This window comes from Sapajus apella, unplaced genomic scaffold, assembly GCF_009761245.1.
Source record: "Sapajus apella isolate SASKATOON/1434 unplaced genomic scaffold, GSC_monkey_1.0 scaffold2, whole genome shotgun sequence".
Lineage (NCBI taxonomy): Eukaryota > Metazoa > Chordata > Mammalia > Primates > Cebidae > Sapajus > Sapajus apella.
The window spans coordinates 54,793,464-54,818,711 of NW_022436942.1; the positions used below are offsets into that span (position 1 = coordinate 54,793,464).

The 25,248-nt window shown below is 41.1% G+C and overlaps 1 protein-coding gene across 2 annotated transcripts in view; it reads left to right on the plus strand.

Moving 5' to 3' along the window:
* Nucleotides 1-18,532, plus strand: part of ELK3 (ETS transcription factor ELK3) — a 76,231-nt gene extending 57,699 nt beyond the window's left edge. The window contains exons 4-5 of one of the 2 annotated variants that reach the window (XM_032298587.1): nt 8,427-8,549; nt 15,796-18,532. In XM_032298587.1, the coding sequence (XP_032154478.1) occupies nt 8,427-8,549; nt 15,796-15,894 (222 nt within the window). In that variant the 3' untranslated portion in view covers nt 15,895-18,532. The remainder of the gene's footprint in view (nt 1-8,426; nt 8,550-15,795) is intronic. The other variant, XM_032298589.1, reaches the window with a different exon arrangement.
* The last annotated feature ends 6,716 nt before the right edge of the window (nt 18,533-25,248 follow it).

The following is a 25,248-nucleotide window of genomic DNA, read 5'->3' on the forward strand; positions in this document are numbered from 1 at the left end:
GCGACCATTGGTGGAACACGCGCACTGGCTGACAAGGCAGATCTCACCAGCAATTCTCTAGGGAAAGCTGAGCGGCCCAGTTTACATTTCAGGAGGCACTTGGGCTTTATGAAATTTATATGGCAGATCTTCTCTGGGGGCACTTAATAAGGAGCCATTTGTGTTCTGTTAAGAAAATAATTGTCAACTGGTACCACCATTTTATCTGTCAATGTGGTATGCGGTTGTCAGGTAGGTGATAAGGAACAAAGGGGCCACCCCAAACAGCTGCTTCGATGAAAGCAGCGCCGCTCTGAGAAAGCCCCTGTCTGCAGCACTGCGGAGAGGAAAGCAAACTTGCAGAGCCAAAAAAGCCTGTCGTTATAAATCCCAAGGAGAAAGTAGCCTTTTCCTTTAAAGCAAATACTCAGATGCTCTTGTTCAGCAGACAGCTGCCGCGCAAAGGCATAGTAGGTGCTGGGAAACCATATTTCTGCTTCCCCTTGAAAAGTGGATGCAATTTTAGTGGCAGAGGTTAAAGGAATATTCGTTTTAGGTTCACAGGCCTGGATTCAGTTCCTGGCTACACTGCTTCCTAGGAGTGGGACTGTGGCGGTTGCTCTCTGGGCCGGGTGCCACATGCGGAAATGGATTACTGTAAGGATGAATGGGACCATAGCCAGGCTTCGTGAGCTAGCGACACCTGGTAGCATTGTTACCGCAGAGCGGCACCCATCCCCTCCCTCTGTAATCTCATCGTAGTTGTCTTTGTTGTCAACAGCAGCAGCCTCGGCAGCATATGACGGGCTCCCCATGTGCGCCAGGCACTGCTCCAGACACTTGACATGCATTGCCTTGTTTTTCATAGCAGCCCTGTGACGTGGATACAGGTTGAGTGTCCCGTTTCCAAAATGCTTGTGACCAGAATTGTTTCAGAGTTCAGATCTTTTCAGATTTGGGAATATTTGTATGATACTTGCCAGTTGAACATCCCACATCTGAAAAATATGAAATCCAAAATGCTGCAGTGAGCATTTCCTTGGAGTATCATGTCAGGACTCGGAAAGTTTCAGATTCTGGATAATTTGGGATTTTTGGATTTAGGATGCTCAACCTGTACTATTGTTATCATCCCATTTCCCAGATGTGATAAATGAGGCACAGAGGTAAAGTAGTTTGTACAGGGTTCCACAGCTAATAGGTGGTAGAGGTGACTTTGGATCCAGTGTCTGCCTCCTGAATCCATGGGCTCAAATGAAATGCATTCCTGCTGCAAGAAGGCAGTGACCCTGATCACGATGGCTGCCTGCGGAGCACCTGAAGCTCTGGGCCACATTCCCCTCCATGCTTTCTCCGGACTGGATTGTGCCCAGGGATTTCATGACAGCTCAAGCCTATAAGCTGGTGGTGATGTGTGCCACTGCAGAGCGGAGGGCCAGGGGATCAGGATATAGGTCAGAGTGAGCACGTGTGCTCTTAAATCAGGCATCTTCCAATTAAGCAAGGCTGTCCAGTGACCAAGGGCTGCTGAGCAAATGGCTCAGAAACAGCAGCTCCTAAAGTAGTTTAAGTAAGTTGAGAAGCAGGGCCAGGTTAGACCATCTGAGCTTCTCCTCCCCCGGCCTTCTGTGTGTTTACAACTCTCAGGGTGAGAAAAGTCTGAAGCCAGGCCAGGGCCAGCTCTGATTTAGGTGTCGGTGTCCCCTGGGAGCCTGGATCACCTTCTCAGAACAGAGAGAGGCAGATGCCAGCCCTGTCTCAGAGGAAATCAGCTCAGCCAGCCCTGTGGATGATATGGATGGAGGGGTGGCTCCCCTTGGTGGGGCTGAGGGCATGAGAGAGGGATCAGGGTAGATGCCCAACGAATGGATGCAAACGGTAGGGCCAGGAGATAGAAGCCACCAGCATGGCCTGAAACCAGGTGGGAAGGCATAGGAAAGCCAGGATCTTTATAAGAGGACCTGCGCCTTAGGCAGTGAGGGTGCCTGATCCTCAGCCAAGCTGTAAAGGTGGGGCCGTGATGGTTTAGTACCAGGAAGCCCAGAAACGGTCCCATGGGAGGGAGGCAAGGGGCAAGGTCTGGACTCAGGGCAGGAGAGTGGAAGTAAGGGACCTGGCTCAGAGAGGGCCTTCAAATCAAGGGAGGGGGAGGGGCACCAGGCAGTCCTCTAAACCGTGCAGAACTCAGGGGGGTCACCAGCTACACTGGGAGATGGCAGAGGCTCAGAACTCAGACACCACCTTGAACTTCCCTCACGTTCCCGGAGTGTGGGCTCTGCTCCTGGCATGGCCATGGGTGGCCACAGGGAAGGAGAGAGGGGGCAGTGAGGAAGACACCAGAGGGGCAAATGGCCAGACACCATTCCTGTTCTTGTGAGTTTATAGGTTGCTGTCCAGCATATGGGGCAATATGTAACATATTTAGGGTGCTATGAAATTATGGAGGACTCTGAGAACTGACTGAGGAATTTCGACTTGTTTGGATGGGAAATTAACAGCTCCTAGAGGCCGGGCGCAGTTGCTCACACCTGTAATCCCAACACTTTGGGAGGCCAAGGCGGGCAGATCGCTTGATGTCAGGAGTTCAAGACCAGCCTGGCCAACATGGCAAAACCTCATCTCTACTAAAAATAAGAAAATTAATTTGACGTGGTAGTGCACACCTGAGTATCTAATCTCAGCTACTCAGGAGGCTGAGGCAGGAGAATCACTTGAACTTGGGAGGTGGACGTTACAGTTAGCCAAGATTGTGCCACTGCACCCCAACCTGGGTGACAGAGAGAGAGATTCTGTCTCAAAAATAAATAAACAGCTGCTAGGAGTATAAGTGAAAAGATTCTCATTAGAATCTACAACAAATAACTATTGAGTAATAACCAAGCCTAGAAAGGACACCAAAACTACAGTTGCTTGTTTTTATGACCTTGTGCATGCACACACATCATAGCCCTTGGCAAGAGTCAAACATGCAGCGCAGAGAAGTGCCTTAGGAGCTGAAGGGCAAGATTGTTTAGTTCAGTTCCAGAACCCATCATGTGTAAGCTGCTGTGTTTGGAGCTGGGGCTACAAACATAGATAAAATAGTCTCTGATAGTTAGGAGCTCATAACTTACCTTAAGTCACTTCATCTAGTATCTCAGATGCAATACAAAAGGAATACTAAGTTGAAAAAGGAATCCTAAGGAGGAAGGTATTAACTTTGCCAGAGATGGGGGAAGAATGTCCAGAGGGCTTCCTGGAGGGGGTGGCACCACTTGGGCAGGGTGTTGAAGGATCCGTCTGTGGCAGGATCCTTTTTCTAGTAGAATGGGAGAGGAGGGCATTGTCCGCAGAGGAACAGGTTGAGGGAAGGCAGAGACACTTGAAATAGCTTTGTGATCAGGGGAAGTATAGCAGTGGGAAGCATTGAAGGGGCATGAGTGACGGTCTGAATTGTTTTAGGAATCACCCTGCTGGCGAGATTGGGAAGGGGGAAGGCTGGATCCAGGCAGGATGCTACTGTAATATTCCAGGCGAAAGACCACGAGTATCGAAGGTTGTATGGTGGGAGGGATCAGAGAGATGGATCTGAGACAGGGAATGCCATCAACAGGACTTGGTGACTGTCTGGGTGGGAGGAGCAGGGAGAGCCAGAACTGAGTATGAGGAACATGGGAGGAAGAATAAGCTCCCTGGGAAAAGTCTAAACATCCAGTCAGGGCCATGCTGAGTTTGGGGACCCTGCAGGACGTTGGGGTGGAAAAGCCCAGCTGCATCTGGAGCGGGGAGAGTGTTTTGGGGCTGGAGAGGAAGTTAGGGAGTCGTCAACATGCTAGGGGGTGAAACCATGGGAACGGATGAGGTCACTTGTGGATAGTGCCTGTAACCCAGGAAACTATGGGCTGGGCTGGTGGTCAGGGAAGCTCTGAGGGAGTGTTGAAGGGCTGGTGGGTTGGAATGCCTGGGCCTCCATGCATATGAGGAAAGTGCAGACACATCAAACCAAGTAAGAGGGTTCTGGGAGGGAAGTGTCGAAGAAAAGAGTCAAACTCCGTAAAATATTTGAAGGGATTTATTCTGAGCCAAATATGAGTGACCATGACCCGTGACACAGCCCTCAGGAGGTCCTGAGAACATGTGCCCAAGGTGGTCGGGATACAGCTTGGTTTTATATATTTTTAGGTAGGCATGAGATGTCATTTAAGAAATACATTGGTTTGGTTCAGAAAGGCGGGACAACTCAAAAGCGGGGGCTTCCAGGCTATAGGTAAATTTAAACATTTTCTGGTTGACAATTGGTTGAGTTTATCTGGAGACCTGGGATCCATGGAAAGGAATGTTCAGGTTAAGATAAAGGATAGTGGAGATCAAGTTTTATTGTGCAGAGGAATCACTCAGACAGTAGACTTCAGAAAGAGAGAGACTAGAGAGTGTGCACGGACAGGTTGTAAAATGTTTCTTATTGGACCTAAAAGGGTGCCTGGCTCAGTTTATTTTCTCCTGGATCTGTGAGGGAAGGAAGGAAAACAAAGGGGAAAGCGGATTCTCTATAGGATGTGGATTTTTCCCACAAGAGACTTTGTAGCACAATTTCAAAGTATGGCAAGGAAATATGTTTTGGCATTAAATATTTTTTGTCTCATAATGTTATGCCACAGTCAGATTGAAAAGTCAGTCACAATATATAGGGTTCAATAAAAGCCATCTGACGAGAATTTATGGTTTGTAGGGCATGACTCCCTAGACCCGTAGGTAGGAATTTGGGCAAGATAAAAAATCAGAGCTTAGTCCTCAGAAGTTAGGGAGTGTATGAAACCAGGTTATGGGGAACCTGGAATTGTGGCTAAAGAGGACATCCCACCCTTTCTGAAACTGTGACTGCATGTTGAGTCAACTTAGTGTTTGAGGGTGGTTGATTTGGTGATGGGATATAGAATAGATGGGAAGGGTGACTGGAGACAGGTGGACTGGCCTGGCAGCTGTCGTAGAATGCCATCTGTACGGTGATAGGGACTTGGATGCAGCAGGAATAGAAATGAGGGATAAATAGGAGAGTGAGTCGTAGCGCACCTCCAGAGGCTTTGTCCGGAGCCTGCAGTTAGACGGAAGGTATTTTGCACGATGGGGACTGGGATGCGGGTAGTAGATGGGGCCATGAATGCAGGGATTATGTCTTGTTTTATCCTCATCTGTGGCACCTGAAACATAGTATGCACTCTCGGTCAGTATTTGTTGAGGCAGTGCATATGTGGTGGTACTGCTGACAGAAGGGGAAGTCTTAAGAAACACTGATGTGGAAAGGCGCTGGGCTTCATGAAGTTTGAGCATGGTGGGGGCATCTGAGTGGTGATGCCCAACAAGCGACAAGTCGGGGGACCCAGCGAGAGCTGCAGATGGCTTCAGTTCATCATTATTTAGGAACTGACTACTACAGGAGAAATAAAGACAAGCAGATACCGTAAAGGCTACACAAAGAGGTATAAGAAAAATGTGCCACCATAGTGGGAGGCAGAACATGTTAAGTGTTAAGGAAAAAAATGGTCACAGAGTGTTACAAAGATTCAGAAATAAGAAATCCCATCTGGTTGAGGGGATCAGGAACGTGTCCTTTGAGGAGGTGGCATTTTGATGGGAAGAGGAAGGCAGGAGGAGGCAGAGGGCCAGGGCTGCCCAAGTGGGCACCTGATGCCAGCTCACCCTGGCGAGCTCAGATGTACAGGCTTTTTAGGAGACTCTATGAAGTGGAAGTGGAAGATGAACTGAGTGGGGAAAATGGAGAGGAGATCACGGGAGGAGGGTCTTACCCTTTGCAAATGCATTGTCAGTGGCATCAGCCGTGGGATCAGGAGCTCCTCATCTGCCATGCTTGTTAAAATGAGACCGCCTTTGGGGAAGGAAAGAAGACAGCGCTTTTTGCTGTAACTTCTTTAGCTCTTGGCCCTCAGGCTTAGCCCACCCTGCCTGACTCCAGGAGCATGTGAAGAGAGGCTGTGAGGACTCTCGCTGGCCCAGAGATAACCCAGGGCAGGCATTATAGAAACTTTCCTTAAAAAAGCAACCACATGGTTCTTTAAGGCCACAGTATTTTCAGGGAGAACTTCAGGGAGAGAAGGGAATGAAGTCATTTTACAGTGTTTATTTGCATATATTATAGAAGACATTTTGGACATATTAAAGATGAGAAACAGAAGGCCACTGTATTCTGAGTACATCCTGTATTCTTTAGAAACAAATGTGCAAACATCTCAAATCGAGACATAGTTTTAGACTGGAGAAGTAGACATTCTAGACCTTGAACATTGCTCAGAGGATTAGAAAGGAATGGGTATATAATGGCCATGGATGACAGGAGGATAGCTGTGTTTTGTGGTTTAGAAGATTGTCTCTTTAGGGCTTTGAGAGCCTTCGATGATGGATAAACTAGGAGGCCTTGAACACACTGGTTATTAAATGTTAATGTGACATATTGTGGTTGGAACCTTGCTCCAGAGTAACATGCAAATATTAGTTTTCAGAACACCTGAGCTTGTGGCCTTGAGCCTAACACAACTGAGTAGCCTTCAAGGCCAGGCTGACTCAATTCGGTCTGTCTGTTTTAGAGGATTAAGTACTTTTCTGCATACAGATGAGAATTTCTCCCTCGCATAGATGAAATACATTTATTAAGTATGTCATGTATACTTTCGCTTAATTACCAATCCATTTATTCATTCAAAAACATGTAGTAAGTAGCTAGCCAGATACCCGCCTCTGGCATTTGTTGAGCATTTCTATAGCCAGGGACTTATTAAGAGCTTGCAATAGATCAGCTTATTTAATCTTCCCAACAACCCTGTAACGTGGGCATTTTTATCCTTCCCATTTGACAGATGAGGAAACTGAGACAAAGAGAGGTTAGGTCACTTGCCTGAGGTTACCTGGCTAGGAAGTCTTGGTTCTGAGATTGGAACCCTGGCAGAGCTCATGCTGAGCCGTTAATTTTTAACGGTTAGGCCAGATGGTCTGGCATGCTTGTGAAATTGCCTTCGACTAGAACAAATGGGAAGCTTATTCAAAACATGTATTTATTCTAGTAACCTCATAGGTCACTCAATATGTAGGAAATGCCATGGAAGCAACGACTCACATAATTTGGTATAAATGTGTTTACATTTCAGCAGCTTCACAGTTTGAGGAACTTTGGACGTTTGTCTCCATTCTGCTGAACAGAGCAGACCTTTCAATTTAGGTTTAAGCCAAATGCTGTTGGTAATTAATGAAGCTATGGAGGCCAATTCTAGGAAAAAAATAACACTTCAGCATCCAGCATGATGCAATCTGAAAGGCTGGCGCCTTTGCTGTGGTTCTTCTTACACAAAGCACCTTATTGACATCACAAAACCACTGAGGGACTCCTTCTAGTCACCAAAGGTACAAAACCACCCTGGGCTGGGGAGTTTGTCTCCACTGAGAATAAAAGCCATGCAGACTTAGCAGCTGGGCGGGTGTTTCTTCGGCCCTCCAGCTGGCTTGCAGGCCAGGACTCCTGCTGCGTGTGTGCAAGCAAATGCAGTCCTTAGAACTCTCCTGGGAAACCCAGGGTTTTGGCTTTACACCCAATCTGACAAGAAAGGGCCTTCCCTGCCCCCGCCCAAACCACTCCCAGGGCAATAAATTCTCATCAACCCCACATCCGGGTGGAATCTGGAAAACCGGCTCAGAGCTTCTCAAGAGGCTACTACAGGGTATTTTAACAGCAAATCCTAAACCCTTAACAGCTGTTGATAGGAAGACCATCTAAAAACATGTGTTTGTAACCTAAGGAATAGCTGTCCCCTGTAGAAAAACAGGAAATACAGATAAGAAGAATTAAAGCCCCTTTATGGAATCTCATTTTGTTTGTATACTAATCCTTCTAGTTTAATTTGGGAAGGGGAACAAGTTCAACAAATCATTCAGACAAAAGTTGAAACAAACTTGAGTTTTCCACCAGAATATTTAGGGAAGGTAACGTATCAATACCTTTTTCCTAATGAAAGTGTTAATAAAATTCGCATTGAAGAAAATTAGCTGGGTGCGGTGGCTCATGCCTGTAATCCCAACACGTTGCCAGGGCAAGGAGGGCGGATCACTTGAGATTAGGAGTTCGAGACCAGCCTAAAAATACAAAAATTAGTCGGTATGGTTGTGGGTGCCTACAATCCCAGCTACTCAGAAGGCTGAAGCAGGAGAATTGCTGAACCCAGGAGGTTCTAGTGAACCAAGATCACACCACTGCACTCCAGCCTGTGTGACAAAGTGAGACTGTCTCAAAAGAAAAGAAAATTAAACTGTTCACAACCCCACAGAAATAATGCTGCCAGTTTTCCTGAGACAGTAAAGCCCTTTCCTGGTCCACGCCTAGTCTACCTAACCCCTCTGCTGTTCTGTGGATCACGGCCCGAGTCAGGTGAACCTATATGAAGAAGTCTGTTTGCTTTATTTCCCAGACACCAAATGGATTGCTTCTGACTCCGAGTCCACTGCTCTCCAGCATACATTTCTGGAGCAGCCTTAGTCCAGTTGCTCCGCTGAGTCCTGCCAGGCTGCAAGGGCCAAGCACGCTGTTCCAGGTGAGCATTTGGAAATGAACTTTTGAACATTACACTTGTGAGGGATGTTTTTTTTTCTAAATCCTGCAGAGGTAATGGTGAGTTTTGCCTTACGTTTGGTTAAAATGTTAAATGTCCAAAGGAAGTTCATGTTAGTGGGGCTGCATGCCCTTCAGAGGCAGACATTTTCATTGAGGCAGAAATTGTGTACTCATGCCAGATACCCATAGGTGGAACAATTCGTTCTTGAAGTGTTTTGCATATTTTCATTTGTCTATGAAAACAGGAAATTTATTAAAGGCAAAACATAAAAAAATTATTCTTTGGGCCAGTATGATGGCTCACACCTATAATCCCATAACTTTGGGAGGCCGAGGGTGGGAGGACTGTTTGAGCCCAAGAGTTCCAGACCAGCCTGGGCAACACAGCGAGAACCCATCTCTATTTAAAATAAAATGAAAATAAAAATTATTCTTTATAAAAGCTCACAGAATACTTTAAAATATTAATCCTCCTAGTTAATGGACCAACTCACTTGACATAAAGTGAAAATAAAAATAGTGAACAATTTCCCCATACTGGGATAGAAAAAATTACTTGCATCATTTTATGAATCATCATCAAGTTCTCCTTGTTCTATAATGAAAAACGAGAATCCAGGACATTTGCTTAAAAAGTAATGAAGACTTAGCTGCTTTATCTTACAGAATGCTCCATACTAGGCAAGCGCATTCATTATTCAGTCACACACTAGAATCTTGCAGGACCATCACTTGCTATCATGGAGAAATCAGTATTTCCTCCTTGAGATCCAAAGATCATTACTCACTGACTGAGGTGTTACTGTTTGAATATGTGAATATAGGTGGAAAGGATCCTAAGGTCAAGACTCAAGAAAAGGTGGACTCAGTGCAAATTCCTGCTTTCCCTAATTCTAGCTTTTTTCATCCTTCCTATCTGTATCCTGTGTCCCACAGTGTGGTTTACCCCAACTTAGTTGCAGCTCTCTGGTTACCACTGTATCTAGCACGTAACACTTTGTTGTATGATTGCCTGTTGATCTGGCCATCTTTCCCACTAAACTATGGGCCCTAGAGACCAGAATGGAATCCAGTTGACTGTGGTGTCCTCCTCATGTGGCACATGGCTTGGTACACAAGTGAGGCTCAGTAATTACTGAATGTCTAAATGAATTCACAAAGAGAAGTCTGAGAAAGGCAAGTTAATAGCAAGTCGTCACAATCATCTGAGCTGGCCATTTTGGTTGTCAAGGTTAATGTTTGCTGAGTATCTCCTCTGTGCCAGGAGCTGTACATGCTGGGATTTAGGGTCTCTTTTAGAAGGGTGGAGCTAAAGAGGTTTTGATTGCCATCTTGCTGCTTTGGTTTCCTAGTGGGGTTGGGTAGGGTGTTATGATGTGACTATATCCTTGAGTAACTGGGTTTCTGTATCTTTCCCAGCCCTTATTCCCATCACAAGAAATTGAGCTATGGTCTTGTTGATTTTTAACACTTTCAGCTCAGGCGCAAGGAAAACAGAAACTAGAAATAGTGAGCAAAAAGCAATGAGAAAATGTATTGGAAAGTTTAAAATTAAGAATACTAATCTTTTGGTGGGGAGATAACCCCTTATTTCCTGAAAGTCTCAAGAATAGAGCAATAGAATTCTAATATTAATAGAATAAAAAGAAATTGGTTACAGTCAACTCCATGGCAGCAGGGACTGTTATACTACTCTAATCCTAGAATCCAACACAGATCTTCTGTACAGTTCAGTAGGTATTTGTGAGTAAGTGGCCTCTCATTTCTCTCCTTACTGGGAATTCTGCCACCTGATTGGTGCAGGCCTTGGCAGCCTCCTAGGAAAGCAAATGGAGCACTATTGGCTGGGGTCTCTTTGGGATTCCTTGCCTTAGATACCTTTTCCAGCCCAACGCTCCCAACAGTAAATGACGATTTATGTCTACAGTGATTCTACACATTATCAGGATCTCTGGGAGTTGGGATACATGCATACCCTCTTTTCTTGTCATGACTGTAGACCAATGGTTCTCAAAGTTAGCATGCAAAAGAATCTCCTAGAGGGTATGTTAAAATGAAGATTGCAGGCCCCAACTCCCAGAGTTTCTGATTCAGTAGGTCTAGGACAGGGCCAGATAAAAACTTTTTTGTTTTTGAGACAGAGTCTCTGTTGCCCAGGCTGGTATGCAGTGGTGTGATGTCACCTCACTGCAACTTCCACTTCCTGGGTTCAAGTGATTGTCCCATTTTAGCCTCCCAAGTAGCTAGGACTACGGGCATACACCACTACGCCCAGTTAATTTTTGTATTTTTAGTAGAGATGGAGTCTTGCCATGTTGGTCAGGCTGGTCCCAAACCGCTGACCTCAAGTGATCCGTCTGCTTTGGTCTCCCAAATTGCAGGGATTACAAGCGTGAGCCACCATGCCTGGCCCAAAAATATTTTTTTCATGTTCCTAGTGATACTACCCAGACTAGGAACCAATTTGAAAAGCAGTTCAGACCAGAGGTTCCTAATTTACATTTAGAATTCTGCATCAGAAATTACTGAATTTAAAGGCTACTTGCTTAGAGTTTTAATTTCACCAAGTGGACCTGTTCTCTTTCCTGAAGCCATTCAGAATACAACCCTGAAAAAAAAAAAAAAAAAGAAAAGACAACCTGGTATTCTGGATGGCTGACAGGTTATATGGCCTTGGGCCCTCTGTTTGTGGTTGGATCCATGAGACTAAGGAAAAAAAATGTTTTGCCTTTTAAAATATTGTTACTCTGGTGGCTCACGCCTGTAATCCAAGCACTTTGGAAGCCAAGGTAGGCGGATCACCTGAGGTGGGGAGTTCAAGACCAGCCTGACCAACATGGTGAAACCCCGTCTTAAAAAAAAAAAAAAAGGAAAAAAAAATACTGTTACTCTTCCTTTGAAAAGAGCAATTGAGTGTGGCAAAAGTTGAATAGCAGTTTTGAGAACGGTAAACAAAATACGGTATAGGACTAATACTGATTTTTAAAACGACCTTACTATTGATAAGATATTCAGAATTCAGATTATTATCAGCAGTGTCTCTTATCAGCAGTATCTCTTACTTCTTTTAAGAACTTTTTTTGGTTTTTTTAAAATTTTTTAGAGATGGGGGGGTCTCATTATGTTATCCAGGCTGGTCTTGAACTCCTAGGTTCAAGCAGTCCTCCACTTCAGCCTCTGGGGCAGCTGGGACTACAGGCATACCACCACACTGGTCAACATCCCTTTTAAACTTACGGAAATAATTTTCTTTCAAAATAACAAATCTCTTTCATGTGTACTATAGATGTAATAGAGGAAGAAAAAAATAGACTTGGCTTATACATTTCAAGTGATGCTGGCAAATTTCTTATCTTGATTGGAAAGGTTGATCAAAATCCTTGGGGTAACAGCTGAAGAGCTGAAGCGTTTTTGTACAAAAGAACCCCTAATATTATTATAGCAGGTTATAGCAGATATTAAAGAATTCCAAGGAAGGGGAGAGAAGACGCCTTTCTAGAAGAGGTATGCTTTTGTTTTTGTTTTTGTCAGGTTTGTCACAGATCAGAGAGGTATGCTTTAATAATTGAGAAATGTTTAGGTAAGGAGAGGGGCACCAAAGATTGTGCTAAATGTAAATAACCTTGATTTATAAATAAAGTAAACTCAGTTTTTCTTGGACAGTTTAGTGTTTTCTTGTCTAAGGATGTCTGTTCCTTGACTTGAAATAGATTTTGTTCCAATTTGGAATATACTTAGTAGGAATGGGTATGTCTGTCTTGAAATAAGTTAGACCTAATTAAGTTTTCAATTAAGAACGTGTGCTGTAATTTTTAGTGCAACAAATCTAACCCAGCAAATATTTGCAGTGCTCTGTGACAAGGACTGCAGGGACAGAAAATGTGAATAAAGTGCTGCAGAAATGAGGGGTAGAGGCGCTCCTTCCAGCTGTAGACCGAACAGGCTCCAAGGAAGCAGTGGCACCTGAGCTGGGAGGAGGTAGCAAGATTTCGATAGAGTGGGGTACATGTAGAGGAATAGAGCCGAATGACTGGGACATGAAAGTGTGATAGGAGATAAGGTCAGAAAAGCAGCTGTGGGCCTTGAGTATATGCTTAGGAGTTTCTCCCTTTATCTGTTAAACGTTTAGGCTTTTTAAGCTGGAGGTAGAAGGATGCAATCTTGTTTTAGAGAAAAATCATTGATATTAGTGTGGAGGAAGAACTGAAGAGAAAGTGGAAGGAACAGGAAGAGGAAATTATTATTGTTATTTTTAAAGATAGGCTTGCTCTGTTGCCCAAGCTGGAAATGGAGTGCAGTGGCACAATCACGGCTCACTGCAACCTCTGCCTTCTAGGCTCAAGTGATCCTCCCACCTCAGCCTCTCAAGTAGCTGAGATTACAGGCGCATACCACTACCCGCTGCTAATTTTTAAAATTCTTTTGTAGAATCCAGGTCTCACTATGTTGCTCAGGCTAGTTTTGAACTCCTGGGCTCAAGGAGTCCTCTCACCTTAGCCTCCTGAACGGCTAGGATTACAGGTGTGAACCACCATACCTGGACAGAGGAAATGACGATACTACAAAAATTAAAGGGAGAATCATCTTTTAGATTAGAACAGTGGACACAGGATATAATTAGAAGACATTTCAGAGGTAAGCTCAAGAGAGCCAGACTTTGAGATGGGTCTGAGAAGTAGGTAGTGAAAATTAGAAAGAGGCAAAGATTACTAAGTGATTAACATACTGGAAATGCATAACTATAGTTAATACTGGGCATGGTGGTTCATGCCTGTGATCTCCTAGCACTTTGGGAGGCTGATGTGGGTGGGTCACTTGAGCCCAAGAGTTCGAGACCATCAGGGACAACATAGCAAGACCCTGTCTCTACAAAAAAATACAAAAATTGGCCATGTGTGCTGGCGTGTACCTGTGGTCCAAAGTACTAGGAAGCTGAGGTGGGAGCACTGCTTGAGCCCTGGAGGTTGAGGCTGCAGTGAGCCATGATCACGCCACTGCACTCAAATTTGGGCGACCGAGCAAGCCTGTCTGATAATAGTTAACATTTATTGATGGCTTACTGTGTGCACGACATTGTTCTTAGCGCTTTTGGTGGCTTCTCGTTTAATACTCCTATTAATTCTATTTTAAAGATAAGAAACTAAGTCACAGGGATATTGCCTAATTTATTCAAGATAACACACTAGTAAGTGGTGGAGCCCTGACTCACATTTATGTGTGTGGTCCCAACCATTTTCACTGACTTGGAGTGAGCAATGGAAGAGGAGCAGGTTTTATGGGGAAGAGGCATTGGTTGGAGATGTCTAAAATGGAACTGGTTGTCAAGTCCAAGCATGGTACTGGAGAAAAGATGCTGGGGACAAAAGTTTGGGAAATGTTGCAGTTTAAAAAAGGGAACTGTAGTGGGAGCAGAGCCTAATGAAGATGACTAAAAAATATGTCAGAAAGCCAGGCTAATCAAGAGAAATCCATTGAGTATATAAAAATAACAAGGGCAGAAATCAGTAATTTATTTTGCAAAACAGATTAACAATACCAATGCTGATTCTTTTGAAAACACCGATAAGGTAGACCAAAGAGAGAGAAGGTGCAAATAAACAAAATGAATGAAAATGCAGGCCGGGCACAGTGGCTTAGACCTGCAATCCCAGCACTTTGGTTGGTCGAGGTGAGAGTTTTGAGACCAGCCTGGGCAACATGGTGAAACCTCATCTTTACCAAAAATGCAAAAATTAGCTGGGCATGGTGGCGTCCATCTATAGTCCCAGCTACTTGGGAGGCTGAAGTGGGAGGATGGCTTGAGCCTGGGAGGTGGAGGTTTCAGTGAGGCCAATATTGTGTCACTGCGCTCCAGCCTGGGTGACAGAGTCAGACCCTATCTCAAAATAGATAGATCAATAAAAGAATGAAAATTTAAAATCTGCTCATCTACCAGTGTTTAACTCAATGGGAAGAGTGTTTAGGAGCATGGACCTTAAACAAGAGTATAAACTGTATGTGCACAGATTTGATAATGCAGTTGAAATGGATAAAATTCTAGAAAAAATTATTAAAATTTCAAAGTTCCAGAAAAGAAACAAAAACCTTGAATATGCCAAATAACCATTAAAAAAACTGAAACAGTAATTAAAGAAACCCCCTAACTCCTACCAAAAGAAAAAGTTGGTCAGTGTGGTACAGAAATATTTCAGTTTAAAACTTGGCTGTGTTGCTTATTAGCTGTGACCTTTAGCCAACAGAACTTATTTGAAATGTTTTCTCATCTAGAAATTGGGAAAACAAAACTTAGGTTACAGCTCCTCGGTAGGAAATGAAATGACAAGTCTTGATAAACTCTAATGCACTAGACTTAAGTTACTGAAATAGTTTGAAAACTGCAAAAACATAATTTACTTAATATAAGTATTTGTTGTACTTCCAACATGTGCCAGGCTCTTAATTTGGTATTTGGCGCTTAAGTTTAATATTTAACTTACCTGGACTAAATAGGAATTAAGCTAGAAAAGACAGCTCTCGAGATCTTTTTGACACATCATCCTAGGTTCCAAGTAGTCACATATTAAAAGGCCTTCTTCAGTTGGGGATTGCAACTAACATATCAGACCTGAAACTCATTATCAGAGCATATACTGTCATCCAACTATTTGTCATCTTAGTTATCAACAATACAGAAATGTTATTCTTTGTCACTTATGAGTGATCTAAGTGTGACTTTTAATTAGAATACTTTCTTAGCTCCAAAATAATCTATTCTAAATCTTTTAAGATTAAATACATTTCTTATTTTAGAAGAGTAAATGCTGCAAGAATCATCTTTGTAGTACCCTGAAAAACTGATAGCAAATTGCTATAGAATTAGAAATTACTGACTCACATGTAAAGAGTCTATGGCTTTTAAAACATTCTTAATATTTATAGCATATCAGCATCCAGAGTAGCTTAGAACTTTTAAAAAATGGTATTAGAAGATGCTTTGGCAACATATAAATTACATACCATTTCCTAGTAGCCTATGCATATAGAATAACTAGGGACATTTTCTGGGCCTTATCCTTTGTTTGCTCTATGTAATCTTAATCTCATTGTCATCGTCTAGTTAAATACACTGGCAACTAATCTCCGTCACAGGGGTGATGAAAGAAGTGGACTGTCTGGGAATGTGAAGCACCTAAGTTCTTCCCAATGGATTTGCAATAATGATTTTGAAAATCTTTTGTCCCCTACAGTTCCCCACACTGCTTAACGGCCACATGCCAGTGCCAATCCCCAGTCTGGACAGAGCTGCTTCTCCAGTACTGCTTTCTTCCAACTCCCAGAAATCCTGATGACGTCTGGCCACAATTAAGGACTCATTATCTGATAAACAAATTTGTCCCCATGGGCTAGTTTACCTGTGTCATGAGAAGGACATTGTGAAACTGTTAATTTGGTTTGCACTTTTCATAACAAGGATAGTCTAGATTTATGTTAGCATTTAAAAAACTGTTTTTTTATATATTCAAGTATATATGAAAATCTGTTTTGCATTAAGTGAATTTTAATGTTTTTGTTTTTATATCCTTTTAGTCTTAAGTGTTGAACACTGTTGACAGTGAATAACTTTTCTTAATGGTTTTCAGTATAACTAATAAGGATGTGAAGCTTTTTTCTCTTTAATTCTGCGTATGCTAAACTGTGTGCTTATATAGACTATAACCAGCTGTGCCTTCCTTTGCATTTAGCTTTATGTAAATGATATTTTTTTAGTATTAAGAGGAAGTGTTTGAAAGATGAAAATTAGTATCAAACAAACAGCTCTCTAGTAGAATTTCATTATTTTTCACCAGTGGGCAGTATGAAAGCATATTCATATCACATTTTTGTTTTTACTTTCAATTGTATAAGAATTGCCTTGGAACCTCTTTTGAACTGAAACTCGGTAAATGTCCAAATAATGTTTTTATAATAAACTAAGCCATATTTAGACAATAAAAATTGATAAAAGAAAATGTTCTAAAGTGCATTTTTAAAAGAATGAACTTTGAAAGGCTAGCCTCCTTAGCTGTTTACAGTATCTTTTAAATGTATCCCAGACAAAAATCTGAGATGGAAAAGCTACATCAAGTTCTTGCTGTTCCAGGCCCAAGAATATCTCCTAGGTTAGCATACTCTTATTTCAAAAAATTTGTTTTCTCCATTTTCCATAGAGAATCCTGACCATCTGATGATATATTCACTGTGTCAGTATGAGTTGGGGTTCCTCTAAATCCTTGCAACTATAATTAACATTTAAAAATCTAATGCTTTGGAAGAGGCTCACAGAATGGTGATGAACCCAAACAACTAAGAAGAAATTTTGTAACACTAGGTATCTTCATCAATATAGTCACAATTTTTGATGGATCCAAAACTTGCTGTAATACAAATAGAGAACTGGAGGTACTAAAGGCCTTGCTTGAGGAAACTGAGAGAGGATATACTGCTTTACGTACTACTAAAGTTATGGGGAGAATGAAGGAAATCTTGACAGAAGAAAAATTCTACAGGAACCTCATCATTGTGGAACTGAACTGTTAACAACTTGGAACATTCCAATAAATTCTTTTTTGTGTAATGTGATTTGGAGCAGTGATAATACAGACATATTTTCTGTTCCATCAGAAAATCAGCAGGCACCAGTCCAAAGGTACCACACCTGTACATGAAGAAGGAACGTTCTAATACAAGAGAACTGAAAAGCACCCAGAGCTTTAAATTCAAGATTAACTATAATCCTTAACTACAAGTGATAAAAACTAACTTGAAATGTGACTAAGTAACTGATCCAAACTGGGCAAGATTATGAGAAAGGATTTAAAAAATGAGTTTTGTGGAAACATTTCTTGAATTTTCAGAAAAAATCTAGAATATTGCTACGATACTTGGAAATTCTGGGGTTTTTCAACTGGAATTGAGCATCTCTGTGGGGATAGGCCCTTATCAAGGGATAAAAACCCAAACAAACACTCTAATATGCCTCCTTGACTGTAAAGTAGTGATTACAAAATCCAAGAATAGACACTACTCCCCCCTCACCCGGCCCCTGCCACAGACTAAGGATCATTCTGTACCTGAATAAAAGGAGCTGGCCCAGGGAACTGATAATTACCAAACATAAAATGATAGTGCTAGAAGGGGCCTTTGAGAATGCTTCCCACAACCTGTTTCCAGCTCAAGACAGGTGCACATCAGAAGCTAAGAGTTGCCTAACGCCGCACAGCTCATTGAAGGTAGAACAATGATTGGTGTTCAGTCCAATTGTTTCCTCCATGCCTAGCTCTAAGTAATAACTGGTTCAAAACTACGTGTTAGCAAAACAAACGAAAAACCACATAAAGACAGAGCATTTAGAATTTTGACGGAGCATTTAGAAATAAGAGAACACATTCAAAACGCATGATTCTTACAGAGAAACTGAAGGAAGTTGATGTGGAAAAGTCTCAACCAAAAATACTATTTTTAGCATACTTGTTTATATAAATGATGACTGGAAATATTTAAATGCCTACAGATCTGATTCTTATTTTCTTTTCCTTCGGAAACTGGGATTAATGTATACTCTACATCCATTTATTAGAAACGGAAAAAATACAATTTTTGATGAATGAAAATACTTCTGTAACACAAATAGAGAACTGGAGGAACTGAAGTATTTGTATAGCTCTGCCTCATTCTGTGTGCGCGTGTGTTTTAGCAGAAGTATTTTACTCAAAAAATAGGTTTCAAAGAACATTAATGACTTTCTTTTCCTTTTTATGTCTGCTTAATCAGTGTTAAACTGCCATGGGAAAAGTTTTATAGAACTATATAACCTGAATGTTGGTCTCTTTGTACACATCTTTTCTATGACTGCAAATCTTCATTCACTTTCATACGTGTATCATTTTTACTGTCATATTATTTTTGTTCAATAAAAACTTTGTGATAAAAGGTGTTTAGAGGCAACTGGACTGGCTTACTTCCATTTGCTTGGGATGACCCAAACCACTTTTCCATATTACAAGTTGGAAAATGAGTCTTGTCACCTACCCTTAAATATAGCACATCCAAAAAAAGAAAAAAAAATGTAATTATTGAGGTTGATTTGTGGGAGAATGGAATGGGATTGAAAAGTAGACCCCTGATCTTTTAAATAAGTTCTATCAGGTGCTCTGTATTGAGAAGCTGGAAGTGAGAAGGTAGGGAAAAATCAAATTACCATTTATTCTTTTAGCCATTTTATTGATTCAGGGGAATGTGAACTGCTAGGCTTGGTGATAAAAGTTACTATTTCTCTTGGTCTCACTTCCAGGCTGACCTGGCTCTGGTTTTCATGGGTAAATTGAAAGCAGTCTCTACTCTGAGTTTGCTATAAGGAGACTGGTGTGAGGGGAGGGGAGGACAGGGGAGGCAAGGAGAAACAGCGGATTCATGCAGTCCCCGAACAACATGTTCAATATCACTAGTGTGCCAAAAGACCACAGATAACTCATAGCTGCATATGGTATAACACAGGTGGTGGTAGGAAATAATTAGCTTACTGAAGAAACATTTAAAAATCAACTATGTTCCCAGTGCCATCTTAGAAATGGAGGATGACCACCTGATCCCTGTTCTCAAAAAGGTATAATACATTTGCTTGGTTCTGTTTATACATAAGAATTCAACCAGCCAAGTGCGACAGTTCTTGCCTGTAATCCCAGCACTTTAGGAGGCTGAGGTGAGTGGATCACCTGAAGTCAGGAGTTCAAGACCAGCCTGCCCAACATGGAAAAACTCCATCTCTACTAAAAGTACAAAAATTAGCTGGGTGTGGTGGCGGGTGCCTGTAATCCCAGCTACTGGGGAGGCTGAGGCAGGAGAATCGATTGAACCTGGGAGGCAGAGGTTGCAGTGAGCCAAGATCACTGAACTCCAGCGAAACTCTTGACTCAAAAAATAAATAAATAACCAAATCAGTTTTATAAAATGCTCTTTTACGCTTAAATATTCACAGGGATCTGCCCCCACCCCTGCCGCCCCTTCATGTTACCTGGGATTACATGGCCTTGCCTAAAGGATTGGCACTGAAGAATACACCAGGTTTAGTCACCCTCTCCAAGATGAGTCAGGTCTCTCAAACACATTTTTATTTCATTGCTGGATGACACAGTTTCAGTTAATGGCAGCAACCATTTGTACGGTTGCTATCATGCCAGGCACTGTTCTAAGCGTGTTACATGGATTACTTTATTCAGTTTTCCTAATAACCCTATGAGGGAAGTACTATCATATACCATTTCAGAGATAGGAAAATTGAAGCCTAGAGTGGTTAAAGAACCGACTCAAGGACACAGAATTGGCCAGGTTTCAAACTGAGCATTTTGATTGGGGGGCAATGATTTAATCTATAGGACTTTTAAAGAATGTAAATTAGCAATTTACATCTTCACTTAGAACAGTATCAAGTGCATATAGACTTTTCAGACATGTTTGCTCTATCATTGTTTGCTGGGAGAGCAGATTTTCAGTCACTGAGAAGCTGGCCATACCTAGAGTTCTCTAGTATTGACTTTATTCCTAGACCCACTCCCTAGTGGTGCGTGCGTGCGTGCGTGCGTGTGTGTGTGTGTGTGTGTGTGTGTGTGTGTGTGTGTGAAAAGCTTTGACTAGAGGTTAGTTCTTAAGATTTTAAAGACACATGTTTTAGCCAGCTAGGAAGAAAACATTTCTATCACCAATTTTTGACAGCTACATTTGTCTTTGGTTCACTCATAGAGGAGACAAATCCAAGTTAATATTACATAACTGACAAAAGATTTTTTAGAATTACTCAATTTCTTAATGCATGTGTGCCTTAATTTATCAGCAACTCTTGTTTCCCTAAAATGTATCATGTACTGGGATAAAAAAGTGAGCAAGACACAATCTCTTTTCCTTCATGAAGCTTGTGGACTAGTCAGGGGAAATAACGTGTGATCAAGTGTTGCAGAGTTAAGTATGAGAATGCCATTGGGAAGGAAGGCAGTTAAGCAGCAGAGCACATAACCCAGTCTGTAGTGCGGTGTGCAGGGCAGAAAAGGCTTTTTGGAAGAAAAAATTAAATTGATAATGAGTAAGAGGAACAAAGAGAAGAGGGATAGAAGAGCAAGCAGAGGAAAGAGGATGTTTCACAATAAGGTGAGGTGTGAGGAACTCAAAACATTAGTATGGCTGGATTTACCCTCACTGAGAACAAAGCCTCATCATATGAGGTAGTAATATAGACCAGTAACAGAGTCAAAATTGAAAAGGGGGGGAAGGCAGGGAGACTTCTAGATTCCTGAGGAGTAATGATGCAGTGATTAGCTATGATTCTGTAGAAGAGCAAGATGGCAGGATGGGGCCCTCTAAAATAACCTTTTTCAGTGTTTCTGGAATAACAGTGCATGATCATCATCCAAGGATGAGCTACACAGCCTGGAACAGCACCATGTCACCCGTTCACTTGACAACCTCAGCAGCACACATATATGAGGTAGAAAGTAAGACGAAAATGATGCTTAAGACTATTTTGACTGCTAGGATGTGGAATTATTGTCAGTACAGCTGGAGAGTGGCAGTTTCAACTAGCACTGTTCTAGGAAAGACTCACAAGGGTCCCAAGGGAGTCTTGTGTATGTCCCAAGTCTGTATTCCAGACCTCAACCAGAGCCCAGTGGAGCCATCCTTTTGTAAACACACAAGAATGTTGGCAGAGGCTAAGTTTCCCTTACCCTCTGAAAAGTGCTTGCATATCATCCAGAGGGTCACCAGCTACATCTTCATGGTCATCTTTATGATCCAGCCCAGGTATCTGTATCACTACTGCAGCAGGGCTAAGGTGGAAGAGAGCAGCAAGAGCAGCCGTCAGGATTCCTATTCCAGCCTCAGTCTTTCTCTCCCTGTCCCCCTCTCACAGATGCACACCTGCACACCTAGCTTTAGTTTACAGTCTTTGAAGTGCTAATCTTTCAAAAATGGGTTTTCAAATTAGTGGAATTTTCTCACTTCTCTTAGGGGAAACCCATGAATGAAAAGTCCTCCCCATCATCACAGATTGAAATTTTATATTCTCTTCTAATCAAAGTAGCTTTATATTCAGTGGCTTGGTCACCTTCTTTCTGTTGGGTCTAACAGAACATTGGTGACTTTGGTGGTTTTTCTGGGTCAGTGAAGGAAACTGCTTATTGTAATAACTTCAGCCGGGAATGATGACAGCTGAGGGAAACTCCTGCCTATCTGACTAAACCTAAATCTGAATTTAAGATTAGAAAATAATTTCAGGCTGGGCGTGGTGGCTCACATCTGTAATCCCAGCACTTTGGGTGGCAGAGGCAGGTGGATCACCTGAGGTCAGGAGTTCAAGACCAGCCTGGCCAACATACTGAAACCCCATCTGTATTAAAAATACAAGAATCAGCCAGGTGTGGTGACATGCGGCTATAATCCCAGCTACTCAGGAGGCTGACACAGGAGAATCGCTTGAACCCAGGAGGTGGAGGTTGCAACATGCCGAGATTGCGCCACTGTACTCTAGCCTGGGTGACAGAGCAAATTGCCTTCTGAAAAAAAGAAAAGAAAAGAAACAATAGTTTCAACTTTACACTAAACAAGAGGGGAAAATGTACCTTTCTCTTGGGTCTAAAGTAATGCATTAAAAACTTTGGAAATTTCAAGTTTGGAACATAGTAAAGTATGCCAATTCTTCAGCAGCCTGCTTGAGTGCTTGTGTTAACACTTTTAAAATTCAGCTGCAAAATACAAAACTAACACACAAAAATTACTTGTCAATCAAAAAGAATCAATGTAAGAATCTAGATTAGAATATTTAAAAAATAAAACCACTGACATTATAAATAATAAACAACAGGATTTACATTTGGGGATAAATCTTTTAAAATGATATAAAATGAAAATAAAAACATATAGGCAAATAAAGGAAGAACATGAAAATGGTACACTACAACAGCAACAACAACAACAACAAAATAGCTAAATACAAGGCACTATGGAAGAACTGAAGAACAAAAAAGCACATAACACATACAGAAAACAGCTAAATGACAGACCTCATTCCTTATCAGTAATTATTTTAAATGTAAATGTTTTGAAGTCTCCAATTAATGGGCACAGATGGGCAGGGTGGATTTAAAAAATGATCTGTCAATATGCTATCTACAAGAGACTCACTTTAAAAACACAGACACTGTTGTTTTACTTTGAAGAGGCTGAAAATAAAAGAATGGAAAAAGATATTCCAAACAGTAACCAAAAGAGATATGGGGTAGCCATATTTTTTTCAGATAAAATAGACTCAAGTATTAAAAAAAAAATTACAGGAGACAAAGGACATTATATGTTGCTAAAAGGTTCAATCCATCAAGATAGGTAATGATTATAAACACATATGCACCCAGTAACAGAGCCCCCAAATATATGAAGCATACACTCACAGAACTGAAAGGAGAAATACGACAATCCTAGATATCAATACTCCCACCTCAACAATGTACAAAAGAACCAGACAGATTAGGAAAGAAAGGAACTGAACACTACAAACCAATTAGACCCAACAGACAACATACTAAACACTCTACCCAACATCATTTTTCATAGAATGAGACATACTTTCTCAAGTACACATGAAGCACTCTCTAGAACAGACCATATATTAGGCCACAAAACAAGTCTTAATAAATTTTAAAGAATGAAATCATACAAACTATCTTCTCTAACGGAATGAAATTAGAAATCGATAACAGAAATAAAAAGGATTATAAGACACTACTGAAAAAGTTTATGCCAGCAAACTGGATATAAAAGGACAAATTCCTAGAAACACACAAACTACCAAAATTGACAAGAAGAAATTAAAAATCTCAATTACATATAACAAGTAAGGAGACTGTATCATTAATCAAAACCTCTGAACAAAAGGAAAGCCAGGACCAGATCACTTCACTGGTGAATTATACCAACATTTAAGAATTAATACCAATCCTCAAACTATTCCAAAGAACTGAAGAGGAGAGAATACTTCTTAACTCATTCTCTTAAGCCAGCATTACCCTGATACCAAATCCAGACAAAAACACTATAAAAAAAGAAAAACTACAGGTCAAATACCTTACAAATATAGGAAAAAAAAAATCCTCAAAAAAATATTAGCAAACTGAATTCAGCAGCATATTAGAATTATATACCATAACCAAGTGGGATTTATCCAAGGCATGCATATGAAAATCAATATAATACACATCAACAGAATATATAAAACAATATGATCATCTTAATTGATGGAGAAAAAGCATTTGAAGAAAATCCAATATTCTCAAGATAAAAATACTCAAACTAGGAATAGAAGGAAACTTCCTTAACACGTTAAAGGCCATACATAGACACAGCTAATAGCATACTCAATGATGAAAGACTGAAAGCTTTTCCCCTAAGATCAAAACAAGACAAGGACACTCTCCTTCATCACTTCAACATAGTACTGGAAGTCCTAGACACAGCAATTAGGCAAGAGAAAGAAATAAACAGCATCCAAATTAAAAAGGAAGAATTAAAACTTTCATTCCTTGCAGGTAACAAGATCTTATGTGTAAAAAACCCTAAAGACTCCACAGAAAGCTTGATAGCACTAACAATCAAATTTAGCAAAGCTGCAGAATACAAAACCAACACACAAAAATTGCTTGTATTTCTATACACCAGCAATGAAAAAAATCTAAAAAGAAATTAAGAAAATAATTCCATCTACAATAACGTCAAAAATATAAGATGCTTAGGAATAAATTTAATTAAAAAGGCAAAAGACTTATATACTGAAAACTACAAAATTTTGCTGAAATTAAAGATGGCCTAACAAAATGGAAAGACATCTTGTGTTCATGGATTGGAAGATTTAATACTGTTAGATTATAATAAAAAAGTGATCTACAGATTCTAATTTAATGCAATCCCTCTATCATAATCCCAATGATGTTTTGTTGTTGTTGTTGTAGAAACAGAAAATTTCATGCTAAAATTCATATAGAATTTCAAGAGACTAAATAGCTACAACAATCTTGAAAAAGAATAAAGTTGGAAGACTCACATTTCCTGATTTCAAAACGTTCTAAAGACGGTCATCAAAAATTGTGCTACAACTCTTATAGCTAGGACATACAGGCTAATGGAATAAAACTGAAAGCCCACATATAAACTTCATGTCTGTGGTCAACTGATTTCTGACAAAAGTGCCGAGACCATTCAATGGGGGAAAGGACAGTCTTTTCAACAAATGGTGCTGGAAAAAAACTGATATTCACATGTAAAAGAATGAAGTTGGACCCTTACTTTATACCACATATAAAAATTTAAATGGACCAATGCTCTAAATATGACAGCTAAAAATATAATAAACTCTTAAAGGAAAAGAGCAAATATTTATGACCTTTAAAACCTGACAATACTTTCTTAAATATGACACCAAAAGCACAGGCAACAAAAAAGAGAGAAACTAGATGTTGTTAAATTAAAAGCTTTTGGCCAGCGCAGTAGCTCATGCCTGTAATCCCAGCACTTTTAGAGGCTGAAGCAAGTGGATCACGAGGTCAGGAATTCGAGAACGGCCTGGCCAACATGGTGAAACCCCCGTCTCTACTACAACTATAAAAATTAGCCAGGCATGGTGGTGG